Here is a 19,203-nt window from a genome sequence, read left to right as displayed (position 1 = left end):
TCACACGCTCGAGCCACTCACCCAGTCCTGTATCCTATCTTACTGCACATCCACTTCTGTCACACAAACTCCTTACTATGTTGATCAGCTTGTCTGGCACCCCATAGCTTCTAGCAGTATTCCACAGGGTCTTTCACTAGACAGTATTGAAGGCTGTAGAGTCAGAAGAAGCAGCACAGAGGGGAGACATCAAGCAGCTCTAAAGAATAGTGAAAGACTTCTCAGGAAGGACCAGACCATCAGGGACACCCATGGCCAGATGTTGAAAATTCATGGAGAACAGCCAGATGATGGAAAGAACATTTCCATTCTGTGTTAAATTGTCCAGAGCCAACGATCATTCACGGGTTTGAGAGAAATGCCAGTGCTAGATTAGAAATAGAAGAGGTACCAAGAACACCTGATATTAAAGCAGCTATCAAAAGCCTCAAACAGGAGACAGCTCCTGATATTTGACAGAATTCAAACTGGTATGGAAGGTGAAGTTCTGAATGAGCGGCTAACAAAACTCTGTAATGAAATATGGGTGAAAGAATAAGGGCCCAAGACTGGAAATCCTCATGGCATTGCCAAAAAAAAAAGGGGGGGGGGGGGGAGGGGGTGACCTAAATGAACAAATTGGAAAGGTATTGTACTGCTATCAGTTCAGGCAAAGTATTGGCTGCTGTTATGCTGAGTACAATGAAGAAAGCCGTGAATGAAATATTACAAGAACAGGCTGGGTTCCGTCCAGAGAGATCATGTTGTAACCAGATATTCACTGTTTGACAGATCATCAAAAACTATTGCTTGACAAAAACTCATCCTAATTATGGTGACGAGCTGATTAATTTACCAATATCTTGTTCAAAATCTTGCGCTAATAGAGAGGACTCCATACTTTTTATATGTAGATAGAGCTTTCGCTTTTCCTCTGAAGAGGACTTCGTCTTTTAGGGTTTCTTCCAAATCATTTTGTGACACATGCTGACAGAGTTAAAGGTTAAACCAGTTTCTTCTCAAACACTTTTGAACTGGATTTTGTGATGTACTATATTGTGCTGTCACTTTTGTGGTTGGGATCCTTTGTTAGTAGTTAAGGCACATTGTACAAGAGCACAAGCTGCTTCCGTAGCTGCTTTTAATAATATCTCATCTTTTGAAATTTGTAAGGCAGACACATGATCTTCTATTCATACTTTAAGGAAACATCATGCAGTTGGCCAGGTAATTGTAGGAGGTGCAGCCTTGGGTAGAGCACTACTTGAACTCTTACATGAATACAGATCTAAGATCCACCTCCATCTGTTAACTCTTTTCTGTCTCCAAGAGTGGAAGACACATTGTGACATTCTATACCTTGGGGGAGTGTACTGTAACTCCCATATTCCTCATGTTCATATAACCGTGATCTTACATATAAAGCATGCCTTGTAAGGTATCGGGGAAAGGTTATGATCTGCTGAAAGTCATTTCTCTATCCATATATGTGTATCATTAATGCATATGAAGCTATGAGAATTGTGTTGTATGGTGGTCACTAAAGCAAGCTGAAAGTTGGGGAATCAGCCAGATATTAGCTCCCCAGAGGCAACAGCAAGGAAAGTAACCAACACCGGGGCAGGGTGTCAAACAACTGATCAACAGTCATTATCCAGCAAGGGATCTACAATGCAGTGACTCACCTGCATGAGGCCACACCAGGGAAATTGCTCAACCTTGCTTGAAGAGACTCAGCAATGCCCTCCAGACATGCCTGGGCTTGTGCTCGCCAAACATGTGGAACGAGAGTATAAAACAGAGTGGACACATACTGGGCTTTTCTCCTGCCCCCACCTATGCTGCAAGCAACCAAGACACTGACAAGAAGACAAGACTCCAACACAGGAAATTGGCCCAGGTTTAAGGAACAAACCTGTATATTAAGGACTGCAGTATCTAGTGGGATGAGAAAAACTGCTCAGTTTAGTTGCTGCCCAGTCTAATAGGGTTGAGAGTTTAGACTGCATGCTTATATTTTCTTTTCTTTTGGTAACCACTCTGGCTCGTTACGCTTTGACTTATAATCTCTTAACATCTATTTGTTTATTCTACCTGAAGCAATGCATTTTGTTTGAAGCATGTCAGAGTCTCCCCTTGGGAGAACAAGCCTGGTACATATCAATTTCTTTGTTAAATTGACGAACTCATATAAGCTTACAGCCTCCAGTGGGCATAATTGGACACCGCAAGACGGAGGTTCCTAGGCTTGTATCTGCGACTGGAGATATTGGCTAATGTCATTCACTTGCTAGTAGCTGGGAGCAGCTTACATGCCAGAGCCTGTGCGTGAAGAGCCCAGGAGTGGGGGCTCTCATAGCAGAGCAGGGTAAGGCTGGCTCGCAGAGTCAAGGATTGAAATGGCCTAGCAGATCACCGGTCTAGATAACACCAGAGGGGAATGTCACACATATAAACAACTCGAATGAAGAAAAAGAGATTACTTGTGCTGTCTGTGTATTCAACAACCTGGCCTGTCTCCCCTCTATTTGAAGTCCTTAGGTCCTTCCTCAGTTGAAATTTTCTAAGTGTTTGGTTTCAGAGTAACAGCCGTGTTAGTCTGTATTCGCAAAAAGAAAAGGAGTACTTGTGGCACCTTAGAGACTAACCAATTTATTTGAGCATGAGCTTTCGTGAACTACAGCTCACTTCATCGGATGCAAAGTGTTTGGTCTGCCTTGCACTTGTATGCCTTCGGTTGTGTAGCATTAAAACATTCAGTGAAGCAAATATGTGTCACTAATGCTTTCAGCTACAAGGATTAAAACTAAATATTACCAAAACAAACTCTTGTCGTTCAGTGAACTAGATTCAGTTTATCTGAACTGCAGGTGAATGGAACAAAACAAATCTACTTTTTGTGTTTTCAGGCTCGGATAGCTTTTCTACAAGGAGAAAGAAAAGGTCAAGAAAACTTGAAGAAAGATTTAGTAAGAAGAATAAAAATGTTAGAATATGCATTAAAACAAGAAAGGTATGTATGCGTGTTCATTCAATTTTTATCTGTGCTGAAAGAGACTTTACAAAACAGAGGGTAATTTCTTTACGTTTAAACACTTAGTCCAAGGTACGGGGAAGGGACATTGGGAACACTTCAGAGAACTTGAGTAAACTCTTCATTTTCTTGCCATCTGTTGGGTCTAAACTGAAATTTAGTCTGAGAAATAGTCTGCAATTCCTAAATATCCTACTGAAAAAATCCCTAAAACTGAAAGCCGTTTTTTTTTTTTAAAACTGGCTGTTTTGCTGGCCTACAGAAATAGAATTTTGTACTTCTGCTGCTGCCACAATAGCAGTCAAATAACAAAGTTTTCAAAGTTGAATATTATGATGTATGAAGAAATGTTGGTATAATATCCTGTGTGAGTAGATATTAAACACAAAGAACATTGTCCGGTTCACCTTTCATAACTCAGAAAATAATTGTGTGACAAATAGAAAAAAACAAAACTGGAATCCACCACTGTTTTTCAGACTTTTAAAGACCTAGAGTAACTAAAAATTTACTGTCCTTCTCTTGCTCCATATTATACAGATGAGACTCAAGTCATAAAGAAAAGTAGTATTTTCTTAAACATTTTTAAATTCTATATTTGTTTCACAATGTGAAATGTGCATTTTACATTTCGAAGAGCAGCATTCTTTAAGCTTTAATGTTGCGTTCTGAGGTGTTGTTTCTAAATGTGGCAAATACTTGATATGAAGGTGACAGAGAATATTTAACATAACTTGTTTCTCACCTATTAAACTAGTACTGACACCTTCAGAATCTCAGATAAAGATTGTTTTGCGTTTCGTGAATGTACGTTATTGCTGCCCTTTCAAACCTAAACAATTTTCTATTGTATATTTTGGTTGAATGCAAAATATAGTACCTGTTTCAAAGATATTCAGGAATTTAGCTGGTGATATGAGAGTATTTTTAATGGTAGAGTCAAATTTAGTCCTCAGTTTACATCTCTTACAGAGTAGGGAAGTTCCACTCAGTGTTACTTTAAGTATGCATTGAAGTATGCCACCTCCTTCCCCCAACTTAAAAATAAATACTGTGACAGGGTCAGGCCAGGTGGCTACAGGAGAGTGATAGAAGGCAGATATATTAGCCCCAGGTTAAGTAGGTCCCTTTTCCCTGGGTAAGGTAACAGGGAAGGTTCCAGAACAATCAGGAACTTTCTGGAAACAATTAAGGCAGACAGGCTGACTAGAACACCTGCAGCCAATCAAGAAGCTGCCAGAATCAATTAAGACAGGCTAATCAGGGCACCTGGGTGTAAAAAGGAGCTCCCTTCAGTTTGTGGTGGGCGTGTGAGGAGCTGGGAGCAAGAGGCACAAGAAGCTGAGAGTGAGAAGGCATACTACTGGAAGACTGAGAAGTACAAGCATTATCAGACATCAGGAGGAATCTCCTGTGGTGAGAATAAGGAAGGTGTTGGGAGGAGGCCATGGGGAAGTAGTCCAGGGAGTTGTAGCTGTCACACAGCTGTTACAGGCACCACTGTAGACAGCTGCAATCCACAGGGCCCTGGGCTGGAACCTGGAGTAGAGGGTGGGCCCGGGTTCCCCCCATCCCCACAACTTCCTACTTGATACTGGAGGAGTTGACCTGAACTGTGGGTTCCACCAAAGGGGAAGGTCTCTGGCCTGTTCCCCGATCCACTAGGTGGATCAGCAGAGACTGTGGGGATTGTTGTTCTTCCTTTTCCCCATGCTGGCCAGTGATGAGGCTAACGGAGTGAATGGCAGATTTGAGCCACGAAAGTGGCCAAACTGCGGGCTGCTGTGAACCTCTGAGGCAAGCAAATCTGCCAATAAGCGTAGGACCCACCAAGGCAGAGGAGAAACTTTGTCACAATACATAAATAAATACTCCAACCTATTGTATAGATCTTCAGTAACCCCAAACTATATTTGACTACCACAGTCAACCCAGATATATTTATTCTTGACCTCTTTAGGCTAATTTTAAATAAGTTTTTTTAAAAAAAGTGTTCAATTTAAATGTTTAAAGTTTCAATTTTTTTAAATAAATCCTTGACTTTATCCATCCTGACTAGATTGAACAGCCTGAAAAGCTTTTTACCTACTGACACATAAAATAAAATCCTTCATAAATAACAAATTCTCAAATACAATTTCTTTATTAATAAAATTTTGGGGTACATGTGGTTATGAGAGAAAAACATGAAAGTATGCTTTTGAAAATGTTTGACTTTTCAATGACTTTTCAGTAGTTATCCAAACAGAAGTATTGAAATATATATTCTATATCTAAATATAGATATAAATATCTATAGATATAAATATCTATATATCTATTCTATAGCTAAACATCTTTATTAAATTGTAATATTAAGAGGTGTTTGAGTTAAGAAATTATTTTTTTATATACCAATTATGCTTAATTTTCAGGGCAAAATATCATAAATTGAAATATGGCACAGAACTGAACCAAGGTGACTTGAAAATGCCAACTTTTGAATCAGGTAACCTCTTTGTAAATTTCACGTTTTTCATTCTTTTGCTATCTGCTTTTTTTAGATTTGCTATTTATGCAACTCTTAATAGTTGCCATAATGTGCACAGTCATTAATAACAAAAGTTCTTCTTCGAGTGCTTGCTCATGACAATTCCATTCTAGCAGTGTGCGTGCTCACATGCGCGGTCGTCGGAGATTTTTTGCCTTAGCGGTATCCGTGGGGTCGCTCATGCGTCGGTATATCAGGTGCCGCTGACCCTAGGTCCTCAGTTCCTTCTTACCACCTGTGGTGGTTACTTGGAGTGCCTTCCCTTCCGTTGCAAGAGCTAGCGTTTTTTGTCTGTTGTCTTGGAGACTTAGGGCCTTGTAAATAGTTTTTGTTCATAATAGTTAACTGTTAGGATCCCAGCGGAGACTTCACCCCAGGCAGGGCAAGCCACAGTCTCCCAGGTTCAAGCCCTGCGTGGACTGCAATAGGCCTGTGCCTGTAAGTGACTCCCATAGCAGCTGCATCAGGTGCTTAGGGGAGTCACACATTAGAGACATGTGCTGAATTTGTAAAAACTTCCGGCCCCGCATGCAAAAAGAGTGGGATATTTGGCTTCAGGCTCTCCTCATGGAGTCCCCCCTGTGTCCAGCCTCCATGCAGCCCCAACAGGAATCGACAAGTACCTCTGCCTCAGTGCGCCCCTGCCACCAGCCTGCGTCTGGCACCATTCCCTGTTGCCAGTGCACAAAAAGAAGTCTAAAACCCCGGCACCAAGCAAAAAGGGCCATTGGGCAAAGTACCCGCTTCGGGCCGTCTGGCCACTCTGGAGCCGTTTGCTTGCACCCCTCCAACCGGGGCTCTTAGTCCTGTGAAAGGTCCACTGCCGATGCCCAGGAGCGGCATAGGACCCAAAACCCTGGCAGCACAGACACCTTCACAGGCTCCTCCGGAGCCAAGAGAGCATTGCCATAGGAATCGGCATGTGATACAGCATGTGCCATAGGAATCGGCAAAGGCTCCCCACACACGCAAGTCAGATGCAAAGACCCCTCAGGGGGCAGTGGAGCGCCACCAATTCCCCGAGGTGAAGCAGTGCTCTTCACTTCCGTGCCGCAGGTCGCCAGAGCCTGGACACCTGGGGGTTCGTCCTTGGTCACCGGTGCCACGTTCCCGTTTGCCACCGTCTTGACACAGATCGCCTAGAGCAAAATGCCGGTCGCCATACTACTTACGCCACTCACCCTCCTGCAGATCATTTTCTAGGCTCAGGTCCCGGTCGCCCGCATCGTGGGAGCACTCCCCGTCGCGTCTCTGGTCCCCTCAATACTGTTACTGATCACCTTCCTCCAGCATCAGTCCCTAACAGCAATGGCCAGCAAGCAGACCCAGGCGTTGACGGCCCCACCGTGGTCACCGGAAGGGGATTTCTCTGGCACGGAAGCCCAGTTTAGCCCCTCATCGAGTATGTACCAGTGTGAATGAGCACCTGAGGCTGCGTTGGTGGTGCTGAGCCCGTGGCTGGCGCAGTGGCCTTATTGGGATGCATGGAGAATGCCAGTTGTGGCAATGCATCCTACTCACCTCTCATTGGCTGCTGCCTCGGAGCAGCAGCTGGTGGCACCAGCGGCACTGGGATCAGTGCACAAGGCATTCCAGATGATTGGAGTAGAGGGAAGGGCATCCACCCCATCCACCCTTCCAAGATGCCCTGGAACCTCCCCTGACGGTGCAATAATTGTCCTCGTCCCCAGACGATGTGTTGGCGGACCCTCGAGGGCAAGCCCGCCGGGCGATTTCAAGAATATCAGGCCCTGCTGTGTCGGGTGGCCAAGAACTTGGGCCTGGAGGTAGAGGAAAAGGCTGAGCAGACGGACACCTTGTTTAACGACCTGTCAGCCTCTGCACCAACCCGTGTTGCACTACCGGTGCACGACAGTGCCCTTAAGGGTCTCTGGCAAACTCCATCCTCATCCCTCCCACCTCAAAGAGGGCTGAAAATAAGTACTTTGTCCCAGCCAAGGGGTTCGAGTACCTCTATACCCACCCTCCCCCGGGCTAGCTGGTGGTCTCTGTGGCCAATGAAAGAGACAAACGGGCATACCAACTCGACTCCCAAAAATAGAGGCCAAATGGTTGGATCTGTTTGGGAGAAAGATATGTTCGGCCAGTTTTCAGTTCCGGGTGGTGAACCATCAGGCCCTCTTGGGCCGTTACAACTTACGGGACTCCATCCGTAAGTTCAAGGAGTCCCTTCCACAGGGGTTGGCTCAAGAATTTGTCATCTTGGTGGAGGAGGGCACTGCGGCTGCCAGGTGCTCCCTCCAGATGGCATGGGATACAGCGGACTCGGCAGCCAGGGTGGTCGCATTGGTGGTGGTGATGAGGCACAGCTCCTGGCTTCAGACTGAAAGTCTCTCCCAGGAGATGCAGACGTCCATCCAGGACCTCACATTTGATAGGAACAGTCCTTCTTCAGAGCAGACTGATGTGAGACTGCATGGTCTGAAGGACACCAAAGCCATCCTTCGCTCACTGGGAATGCATACACTGCAGCCTACAAGGAAGCAGTTCCGGCCGCCCCCGCTGCCTAAGCCTTGGCAGTCTCGCCAGGGGCCTGCAAGAAGGGATGGAGATGCTAGTTTCAGCTGCATCACCCCTCTGCCTCCCACTCACTTGCGCAGCCTGGTCTGGCAAAACACTCTTGGGGGCCAGAAGCGCTCATTTTGAGGGTGCGGTCGAGAGTGATGCCCCCTTGTCCAGGATCCACCCCACTCTTTCTTCAACTGTCCGCGTCCCTTCTGTTCGATCTGGTCCCAAATCACTGTGTATCCTTGGGTGCTGGGCATAGTGTCACCAGTGGCCGCTTACCTCAGACGTTGAGGGGTCCAGGTCTTCCCATACCTCAACGACTGGCTCATCAAGGACAGGTCCTGGAACCAGGTGCAGAGAAGCCTCTGTGTGGTGCATTCCACCTGCCATGACCTGGGTCTGTTGATAAAAGAGAAAAAATCCACCTTAAGACTGCTCCAATGGATTGAGTTCATTAGAGCAGTCCTCGACTCCATGCTAGCCAGAGCCTTCCTCCCAGAGGCGCATTTTCAGGCCATGTCTGATCTGATATCCCATGTGAGGAGCTGCCCGCTCACAACAGTTCTCACCTGCCTGCGGTTGTTAGGCCACATGACTGTCTGTACCTGTGTGGTCGGTCATGCCCAGCTCCACCTCTGGCTTCTGCAAGCATGGCTGGCATAGGTCTATACCCCCAACAGAGTGATCTAGACTGGGTGGTCAGGCTGGTCTAGACTGGGTGGTCAGGTCCCTGGATTGGTGGTTGGAGGCTGAGTCAGTATTTCAGGGAGTCCCCTTCGCGGCCCTGTCCTGTCATTGACCCTGGTCTCCGATGCTTCAGATGTGGGCTGGGGAGCCCACCTGGGTGGGATGAGCTGAGCACCCAGGGCCAATGGATGCAGGACGATCTGGCCTTCCACATCAACATCAGGGAGCTCAGAGCAGTTCTCCTGGCCTGCCAGGCCTTCTTGCCCCACCTGAGGAGCAAGGCGGTGCAGGGATTCATGGACAATACTTTAGGGGGGAGGGATGGCTCAGTGGTTTGAGCATTGGCCTGCTAAACCCAGGCTTGTGAGTTCAATCCTTGAGGGGGCAATTTAGGGATCTGGGGCAAAATTTGGGGATTGGTCCTGCATTGAGCAGGTGGTTGGACTAGATGACCTCCTGAGGTCCCTTCCAACCCTGATATTCTATGTTCTATGATCATATCAACAGACAAGGTGGAGCCAGGCCGTCAGCCCTATACCAAGAAGCTCTCAACCTTTTGCACTTCTGTGTGCTGCATGCTATTCATCTGCTAGCCACACGCTTGCCCGCACCAAGAATGTGCTAGCAGATCACCTCAGCAGAATCTTCTCGTATCTCCATGAGTGGTCGCTCCATCAGGAGGTGGCCAGTATGCTCGTCCGGAAGTGGGGGACTCCCCAGGTGTACTTGTTTGTGTCCCACCAGAACACAAAATGCCATGTGTTGTGTTTGCTCCAGGGGATGGACAGGGGTCCCCTGTTGGATGCTTTCCTATTTCCATGGTTAGGGGCCTTGATGTACACCTTCCCGCTAGTGCTATTGATCCACAGAGTCCTAGTGAAAATCAAGCAGGACAGTGCGAGGGTTATCCTGATAGCTCCCTAGTGACCTCACCAGCAGTGGTTCGGCATGCCGCTGGACCTGTCAGTAGCCGAGCTGCTGCGACTCCCTCTCTGGCCAGACCTGCTGTCTCAGAATCACAGCAGTCTTCTGCACCTGAACCTGGAGGCGCTGTACTTGACTGTGTGGCCGATGCATGGCTAAATACAGATGAGTGGGAATGCTTGACCCGAGGGCAAAAGATCTTGCTGGGTAGCAGAAAGCCCTTCACCAGAGCAACCTATCGGGCAAAATGGAAAAGGTTTATGTGCTAGGCCTTGGATCGGCATGTCCAGGCCAAGTAGGCCTCCCTGCAGGTGATCTATCTCCTGCACCTCAAGCTCCAAGTCTTGGCATTGTTGTTAGTGAGGGTCCACCTGGCTGCTGTTTCAACTTTCCATCCTCTGTTCCAAGGCAGGTCAATCTTCGCTCGTGACATGACAGCCCAATTCCTTAAAGGTCTGGAGAATCTTTACCTGGGATCCGATCGCTCCCTGGGATTTGAACCTCGTGCTGTCGAGGCTCATGGAATCTCCATTTGAGCCTCTGGCTTTCTGCTCTCTTCTTCTCTCTCCTAGAAGGTGGCATTCCTGGTGGCAGTTGCGTCCACTTGGAGAGCGTCTGAGCTCAGAGCTCTTACGTCGGGACCTCCCTATACGGTGTTCTACAAAGACATGGTCCAGTTGCGGCCGCACCCGGCATTCCTGCCCAAGGTAGTTTCCCAGTTTCATACCAGCCAGGTCTTTTTCTTATCAGTCTTCTTTCCAAAGCCACATAGTTACAAAGAGGAGCACAGGTTGTACGCTCTGTATGTCGAGAGGGCACTGGCCTTTTATATCAACAGGACATGGCCTTTCCGCAAGTCAACGCAACAGTTCGTTGCTGTGGCAGACAGGATGAAAGGTTGCCCAGTTTCTGCTCAGAGCATATGTCCTGGATCACAGCCTGCCTCTGATACTGCAATGACCTCACAAGTGTGCCTCCACCAACGATAGTCAAAGAGCACTCAACTAGAGCACAGGCGTCATCAGCGGCCTTCTTGGCTAAGGTGCTGATCCAAGAGATCTGTAGAGCTGCTACCTGGTCATCTGTCTACAGGTTTGCATTCCATTATGCACGGACCCAGCAGGCCCAGCACGATGCTGGCTTCGGTGGGGCAGTGCTACAAGCTGAAAAACTGTCAACTTCGAGCCCACCTCCATTGGCACTGCTTGTGAGTCACCAAGAATGGAATCTACATGAGCAAGCACTTGAAGAAAAAACGGTTACCTACCTTTTGTAACTGTTCTTTGAGATGTGTTGTTCATGTCCATTCCATTACCCGCCCACCTGCCTCTGTCGGAGTCGCCGGCAAGAAGGAACTGAGAGGGCGTAGGGTTGGTGGCGCCTGATATACCGACACATGAGCGCGGCACTCAAGGGAGCGCCACTGCAGACCCTACGGATACTGGTAAGGCAAAAATCTCCGTCAACCGCGCACGTGAGCATGCACACACTTAGAATGGAATGGACATGAGCAATACATCTCGAAGAACAACAGTTACGAAAGCTAGGTAACCGTTTTTTAATTCTTTGAGAACAGATATTTGGTTCCAGGGAGCTGTTACTGAATATCCTGGTGTTTGGCAAGAGGTTTATTTGAGCTTTTATTGCTTCCGTTTCCTTTCTCTCCTTCAGAAAGATCCAAATGTTGAGTGAGGTTTTAGTAGATGAATAAAGAGGTAGTGGGTTAGGGTTATTTCTACCATCAGCCCTTGAAGGATCTTACAGTGGCTACTGGGATATTACACTCTTTTACTTACTTGGCAGGATAAACTTCTTTGAGACAACTAGGGAGAAAATTGAACAATGGAATATACATTTTATATGTAGAAAATTATACGTTTTTGTTCTGTTGTACAATAAAAATATATAACAAGCTGTTTGGTTTTGCTTTATCCTGGAAAAGTCAATTTTTTACATATTTTTAAAAATGAACAGGCATTGTGTCAGATCAAGAGGAAATGCCCTGATGCAAATCTGTGTGCCCGCATTGGCACATGGAGTGCAGTAGACTTCACAATGTAGGCAATATGTTGATTATAACTAACATTTCCACAAATTCTGCCTCTTATAGATCTGAAACTAAAGGATTAAATATGACTGTTTAATAAGTAAGGATGACCTTTATTGCATGGCTGGCCCCTCCTTGAAATTCAATTCTTTGGGAAGCTAAGTTATAAATAAAGTTTGGCCTTCCTCTTTGCTACTCACTGGAAATGCAGTTATGACCCACAAGTCATCTAGGCAATGAATCTCGAAGTGTTAGGTTAGACAGTCTCTTTCCCCCCCCCCACCCCACCCCTTTTTTTTTTTTTTTTTTTTTTTTTTGGTATGGCCACATCTTCAGGCACTTCTGACTTGCTTGAAAATATGTTATGTGCTTTGAGTTCATTTTTTCACATTTCTTTAAAAGACCTACAAGTCTGACTTCTGAATTCTCTCTAGAACAGTATTCCTCTTAGTTCTTCACTCCACGATTTATAGGCTGATATAGTAGAACAACTGTTAAAGTGGAATGGGCTCAAGGTATCAGTTGCTGTTGGAGAGTAAAAGTGATGGCATTCCTTAATATTGTATTCTTGACAGATTAGTTTAGTTTTCCCCACATATAAGTTAATGGAACTTATTTAAACAGTATTAGTAAAAAATAGTGATTTCTTATTTTTATTTCATAAAGTTTAAAAAAAAATTACAACTGTCTTCCTTTAAGAAAAATCAAGTTTCTACTAACCAGTTTTGTTATACTAAATTAATGGACATTAAATATAGTTGAATAGAGAATTAGAATGAATCTTTTTCTTAAGTTGTCTTTGTTAGAGCTTTTTAGAATCCCCTGAGGAATAAGGGAGTTAATTAGCCAGAGCAGGTCAGCTGCTGTAATGTAAAAAAATAAAATAAAATAGTTAGCGTTACTTTGAATAGCCTTTAAGGGATGCTATCTGAATAATGGCAATTCGCCAACTTTGTACCAGAAAAAAGACTAAGAGGTATGTACAAAGGTCCTAATATGTGCAATAATATGAGACTTTTTGATATTGGTAAAATCAAGTTCAGCACTTCCAAGAACATTTGTAACTGTTTGCTGTTGTTCTTCTAATCATCAATGAGGTTGTGGAATGTGGATTTGTAAAGGATACCATCTGAGTCTAGCATTAGGCTCATTAAGCAGATGACCACACCACTCATCTCTCAGAAAAATTGTGTGGGGTATAAAAATGTTTAAGTGAAATCATCGCTTCTGTCTGTGGTCTTTTAAAATTGGCAGAGTAAAATGAGCAACACTAATGTGTATCTCCTTGCCTTTCAGAAGAAACCAAAGAGACAGAGGTTCCTACAGTACCTCAGAATAGTCAACTGACCTGGAAGCAAGGCAGGCAATTATTAAGACAGTAAGTAATATAGTTGAGTATCTATATTTGTAGTCAGTTGGTTTTTTTTCTGGCTCTTTAGAAATTATTTACATATTTGCACTTTGCCTTGAAAATTCATGTCGTCAAGATGGGCAAATATTGGTTCAGTAGGCGAGACTATGTAGACTGCATTTTTCTTTGAAGCAGTACCAGCAGAGAAAATCCTTGGGTGTGTCACTGCTTTAAACCCTGGGAAATGAAATGAGAAGCAAACCACAGGTGGAACACATGGATTTTGGGTAGAGGGGGTCCTTTCAGTAGATTATATGGTAGTCATTTAGCTTCCCATCTCCTCTCTTTAGTATTATCAATTCAATTTTTCATTTTATTTTTCAGCAACGAACCCTAGTTTTTCTCTTTCTCATAAATGTCTTTTTCTCTTCTTTCTCTTTTTACAACCAATCTAGGTATCTTCAGGAAGTAGGTTACACGGACACAATATTGGATGTACGGTCCCAGCGGGTAAGGTCTTTACTTGGCCTCTCCGGTTCAGAACCAAATGGCTCAGTGGAGACAAAGAACTTAGAACAGATCCTTAATGGAGGTGAATCTCCTTCTTCGAAGCAAAAGGGACAGGAAATCAAAAGGTAGGCGAAGAGATGTAAAATTATGATATGCTTGATTGTTGGCTAACATACCCTACTTATATTATTAATATGCTATTTCACTTACTAGATTCAGACAACAATGTTATGTAAGTAGTGAGAAACCAGTTAGGCTCATACAAGCTTCAGATCCTATGTTTTTTTTCTGGTCGGTGGCACGTTAGTCAGTTATATCATCCAAATATTGCAGCTATGTGAGTGCACAAGAACCTGAAAGTAAACTGATTGACATATAAGGAGTCTATAAGCATAGCTAACAATCACTAATCATATTTTCAGATAGATCAGCTTGTACTGTGAAAATAAATAGTGCATTATGTGAAAATTAGATTTTTGTTTCAGCTTTAATAATTTAAGTTGGTGTTATTAACATAAAGAATTATTTTTATATTCTGCCGTACATGTTGAGTGGTGCTTTTCTCTGAGTCATCCCATAGATTTTAGATGGACAAAGTTTTCCTGGAATTTTTTTATTGACTTTTAAAAACTTGTAGAAGTTAAATAGTAGAGTTATATTTGACTTAAACCCCTAAATCGCTTCACTGTAAGTCAGCTAGTAAATTTGACCACTGTAGGCTTTTTGTTTTGTTTTTTGTTTTTTTGTAGGAACTCTGGTGATGTTCTTGAAACATTTAATTTCTTAGAAAATGCAGATGATAGTGATGAAGAAGAAGAGAATGACATGATAGAAGATATTGCAGAAGGAAAGGAAAAGCATCGGATAAATAAAAAACACAAAGTAAAGAGCTTTTACTGTTGCCTTTTGATCATGTACATCTGACATTGAAAGCAGTGCTTATAAAATATAGCCTGGTGGAAGCCCATGTTTCAAATAGACATGAATAAATTGCACTGAAATAGGTACCCTTCTTTATCTGTGTGACATGTAAGTGAACGTGTGGTATCAGCACGTTTTGGTGTAGCTCCTATAATAGTGTTTTTTCATCTTCAAAATGTTTTACAAACATGAGGTAATTAGTGCTCACAACATCCTTGTAAGTAGATGTGAGTACAATAACTTAAGATTGCTACCAAAGTGTTACTCTGTTTTTGGTTTGCTGCCAGCGCTTAGAGATGGAATAATTTCGTATTTCATTCCTCCTCTCAGACGTAGCTTTTTAGAGCTTCCTCTCTTTTTGCCATTTTTAAAATTGTATGTTAATATCTGGCTTGGTGACCTTGTGGTAGTGTTTTCTGTGTAGATCCAAGTATATTTCCTATTCTCAGTCTCACTGTCTCAGCCAGCTAGGAGTAATACAAAGGCAGTATACTCTGCCCTGTTAGGGATGATTACTTGATTTAGCAAGAACTCTCATCTGATCATGGAGCTGCAGTGATGAGCTCCCAAGAATCTCATCTGCTTCTCAGTTTGGTGGTTATTTATTTGTTTTGTGGGGTCTATATAATGGAGGGTGTTGTGTAAGAAAGGGTGTATCCTGAAGAAGTTCTGGAAAAGCAGGGATTATTTGCAAGGAGAAGAAACTAAATGCTTTAAAGTGGGCTAGGGAGAACATTCCATCAGAGATGCAGGTTTTATGCCAGCCTTGCAGATGGAGATGTTTTTTCTCCCATCCCTAATGTTCTTGTGAAGTTGCTCCTTCTGTATAGGACCTTGCTGTTTCTTCCTGAAACTTCCACTTGTCATTTAGTTAATGTTGGATTAGTTTACTTGAGTGTATGGTCACTACAGTGGAGAGCTTGATGATCTTTTTTTGGTCACTGAAGCACTTTTCATCATGATGGCCCTCTGGCTGCGTTGTATCTTGCTTTTTCTTTAATAGCTGGGAGGTCAGTGCTTTGACTTGAGGTAAACGGAGCCTCCTACCCTGCATTGTCAGGAGCTTGGATTTTGTTTAAATTCTGGAGGAACTGAAATAACACTGAGTAGTTGTACACACTTTGCACTTCAAAATGTTCTTTCCTTGTAAAGAAAAAGTCCTTTTTTACATTACCTGTCCCATTCCTAACTGATATTTTAGATGAGTTTCTTCTTACTGGCAGAAAACTTGTCTGCCTGTGTGGTAGATGTAATCTTAAAATACAGAATATATATTTTCTTATCCGCTTGCAGATTGGTAATGAAGGTTTAGCTGCAGACCTTACAGATGACCCTGATACTGAAGAAGCTCTGAAAGAATTTGATTTTTTAGTAACAGCAGAAGATGGAGAAGGAGCTGGAGAAGCAAGAAGTTCAGGGGATGGGACAGAATGGGGTAAGAAGCTAATACTAACAGATGTTTAGCACTGTTCGAACACTTGTTCATAACAATACACTTATGAGCTATAATACGTACTGTTAAAGACAGAATGGATGTGTGGATGCTTGTGATGATTAGATGCTGGCAAAGTAGGAGATAACTAGGATGTTGGCTATTACAAATTTTATCCTCACACACTGCAATGTTAACAATTAGACTGTGGTTAATTTATTTCAAATTTGGCTTTGTTTTGCTGTTGAGGACAGGGTATTTTTTCTGTCTTCTATATTTTTTGCTGCTCCTGGTCTATATTCCTGACCACCCCTAAAATCCTTCTTTTGTATTTTGGGATCAATGTTTTGCTAAATTTAGATTTGGTTTTGGTCTGGAGCTTTAATTTATGTTGAGGCCTGTGTTAAATTAATTTCTGTTATATGGACTAGAAGAATTATTAAATTTAAAACTATAATTACATTATTTCTTGTCCAGATTTTCAGAAGTTGACTGCTAATGTAGTCTTTATTAATAGAATCAGAAAATTGGTCATCTTTTTACTGCTAGTTCAGATTTTTTTTAGATAATGAAGTAAGATTGCTAAACAGTTCCATGTGATATAAAAAGCACTAAATGCCTAATGATGTTTGAAACTTGTGTGGTATTTTTTTTTTTTTTTTTTTTTTTTTTTTTTTAAAGAAATGGGGAGTAAGGAAGAGTGAGGTTAATCTGGGCTCCAAATATCCATCAGTTATTGCCTAATTGAATGGGCTGTCTAGTTTTTAGTTGGTAAAAACACCTCATACTTAAACACAATTGACATTTTGCTGAGGTAAGGCCCAGGACTAAAGTAACAGTGTTCGAGGTAGGGATTGCAGAATTATGGCATATAGTATAGGGGCTGCTTGGGCAAGTTTACACAATACTTGTCTAATGTGCCATTCTTTTAGTGTGTGCTTTTCTTTTCATAAACACTAAAATTCACTGCATTTTTAGAAGAACAAAACACAACAATTAACTTATCAGATTTATTTCCTTAACCTCCTTAGTGCTAGATTTAGAATTTTATTTAATCTTATTGGTCTAAGTGCTTTACTTCTTGGTGGGCATTCTGCATTGTTGCTGCTTGAGGAGACAAGCTATCTAAACCCCTCATTATTTTAAACAGGAGAAAATAAAATGTCTTTATATGAAGTAATCTTAAAACTGTTGAATTTCTGTAGTCTGTCTAGGTATTGAACTGATATTTCAACTTGTTGGTCTGAAGTTTTACATCAGTACGTAGTTGTACATTTGAATTATTTTATACCAAGATAAAACAGATCCTTTATTGCAGCACAAAGCTAAAGACCAAACATCAAGTGCACATTGTCGGTATTCTGTGTAATTTCTTGGAATGTAGCATTTTAACTTTCTGACATGATGTACCTTAGTCCCAAATTATTGGATTATGTTGTACATTATGGAACCTTTGCAACCCCTTCGTACTACAGCTTTTTTATCTCAGACATTTTATTAGTCTTGTGACTGGTGCACTGTTTCTGTTGTTAACTGGTGCTGTATTTTAAAGATATTCTAATTTGGTACTCCATTTTTGTAGTGTTTTTGCCCATAACATTATATAAGGATTATAACTTTAGTCTTCCCTTTAATCCAAAAACGTGTATCTGCTGTTTTTGGATTAAATGCAGTTCCTTTTTATTTAACTGGAATCATTGAAGATTGTTTAATCCTGAGCTCTTGGGATTGAATAAACATACATTTTCTTTCATGGTTTAAAATATTCAAGATTTCCACTTAGTTTTATTTTGCACAAAGTTTAAAGGTCATAAAGGTTAAATCCCTCATGGCATATCAGAATTGGATACAGTATTCCAAATGTGGTCCCACTTTAGTACTGTCTATGACTATAAACTACCACAAACATATTTACCTTTTTTGTCTTATAAATACCTTGCATAACCTTATTAGTTTTTTTTTTTTTTTTTTTTAAGATAGTCCCTGAAGCCTCCCCAATCTCCACAGTGATTCTGCTGGGAGTCCATAGTGATTCCTAGGGATTCCAAGGTTTTTTTTCACTCCCAAATATTATGTAAAACAATGCCATCTCTTCCTTTGTCTTGTCTATTTCTTCTAAACAATCTGCTTCAGCACCAATCTGAGGCACATTTCAGTTTTGCCTGTTTTTAAATCATTCTTTTCCTTTGCACAAATGCTTCTGCCTATTTTTCCTTTAAGCGTCTTACATTTGCATATAGAATAGGCTAATTATACATTATATTTATAGGTTATATTCTGCATATGGGTCAAATTATGTTTAACTTGACTTTTACGGAAGCTCATTTCCATTTCCATTCGTCCTAGTTTTTATGCAACCTTAATTTTTTTGCTGATTGTTTCACTTTTATCCCCATCCTCCTTGCTGCTTTAATTTGTTACCTTCATAGCTTCCTTTATTCTTTTTGTTTCGTTGGTTGGACATGTACAAATCCAGTTGTTTTGTATGCCCTATGGATGTAAATTAATTTCTAATGTATAAAACTTAGTTCTTTATTGTACTACTTTCTCAGATTTCTAATTTGTTTCCTGTGTGCAGGTCTCCAGACCTATAACCAGGTCTTGCTTTGCTGTCACTCCAGTTTTGAGTGGACATTTTAACTAACTTCCTTAGTAACTTTTTAAATTATTTTTATAATTCTCAGTATAGATTAACTCCAGAGATTCATAGCTTTTGACATGTGATTAACAAATTGGCAGCTATATTCAAGATATATCTTTCTCAAAGGAGACTTCTGAAAACCAACCACTGGCTTAATCTCCCTGTAGCAGTTTTTCATGAACATACTTATATATTTGCAAACATTGTTTCCTTTCATTTATGTGTTTAGTCTTAGTTATCGCATATTGGGGTTTGCAGCCCCCTTTTGTGCAACAAATTTTCCTATCAGCTTTCAAAACCATGGAAGATGAGAAATTTCAAACGATATTAAACGAAGAAGAAGAAGAATAAATTTCACAGCCTTTAAAGGGATGGAGAGTGTCAGATTAAAATATTTCCGCAAATTTCCTATAAGGAAAATAAGATTATAATAAAAATCTACCAAACGTTTTGTCCAATCAGAGATAAATGGAGAAAGTAAATGTGCAAAACGTATTTATAAGATTCTTAAGGGGCATGTCACTATAATATCTAAATACCACAGGTACATGCATGAATATACCCCATCCCTTTGAGATAAGGAACTATTCTCTGTTTACAGAAGATAAAGTGAGGCTC

General features: G+C 42.0%; 1 protein-coding gene across 11 annotated transcripts in view; it reads left to right on the top strand.

The window, feature by feature from the left end:
- The window catches only part of STRN3 (striatin 3), a 94,858-nt gene that overhangs the window by 40,199 nt on the left and 35,456 nt on the right, over positions 1-19,203 (top strand). For all 11 annotated transcript variants that reach the window (XM_043548701.1, XM_043548700.1, XM_043548699.1 and 8 more), the window contains exons 2-7: positions 2,889-2,992; positions 5,428-5,501; positions 13,027-13,108; positions 13,537-13,716; positions 14,341-14,473; positions 15,806-15,947. In XM_043548701.1, the coding sequence (XP_043404636.1) occupies positions 2,889-2,992; positions 5,428-5,501; positions 13,027-13,108; positions 13,537-13,716; positions 14,341-14,473; positions 15,806-15,947 (715 nt within the window). The remainder of the gene's footprint in view (positions 1-2,888; positions 2,993-5,427; positions 5,502-13,026; positions 13,109-13,536; positions 13,717-14,340; positions 14,474-15,805; positions 15,948-19,203) is intronic.

This window comes from Chelonia mydas, chromosome 6 (genome assembly GCF_015237465.2).
Source record: "Chelonia mydas isolate rCheMyd1 chromosome 6, rCheMyd1.pri.v2, whole genome shotgun sequence".
NCBI classification, from domain to species: domain Eukaryota; kingdom Metazoa; phylum Chordata; order Testudines; family Cheloniidae; genus Chelonia; species Chelonia mydas.
Note: the sequence above shows the minus strand (reverse complement) of the source record. Positions and strands in the feature narration are given on the sequence as shown.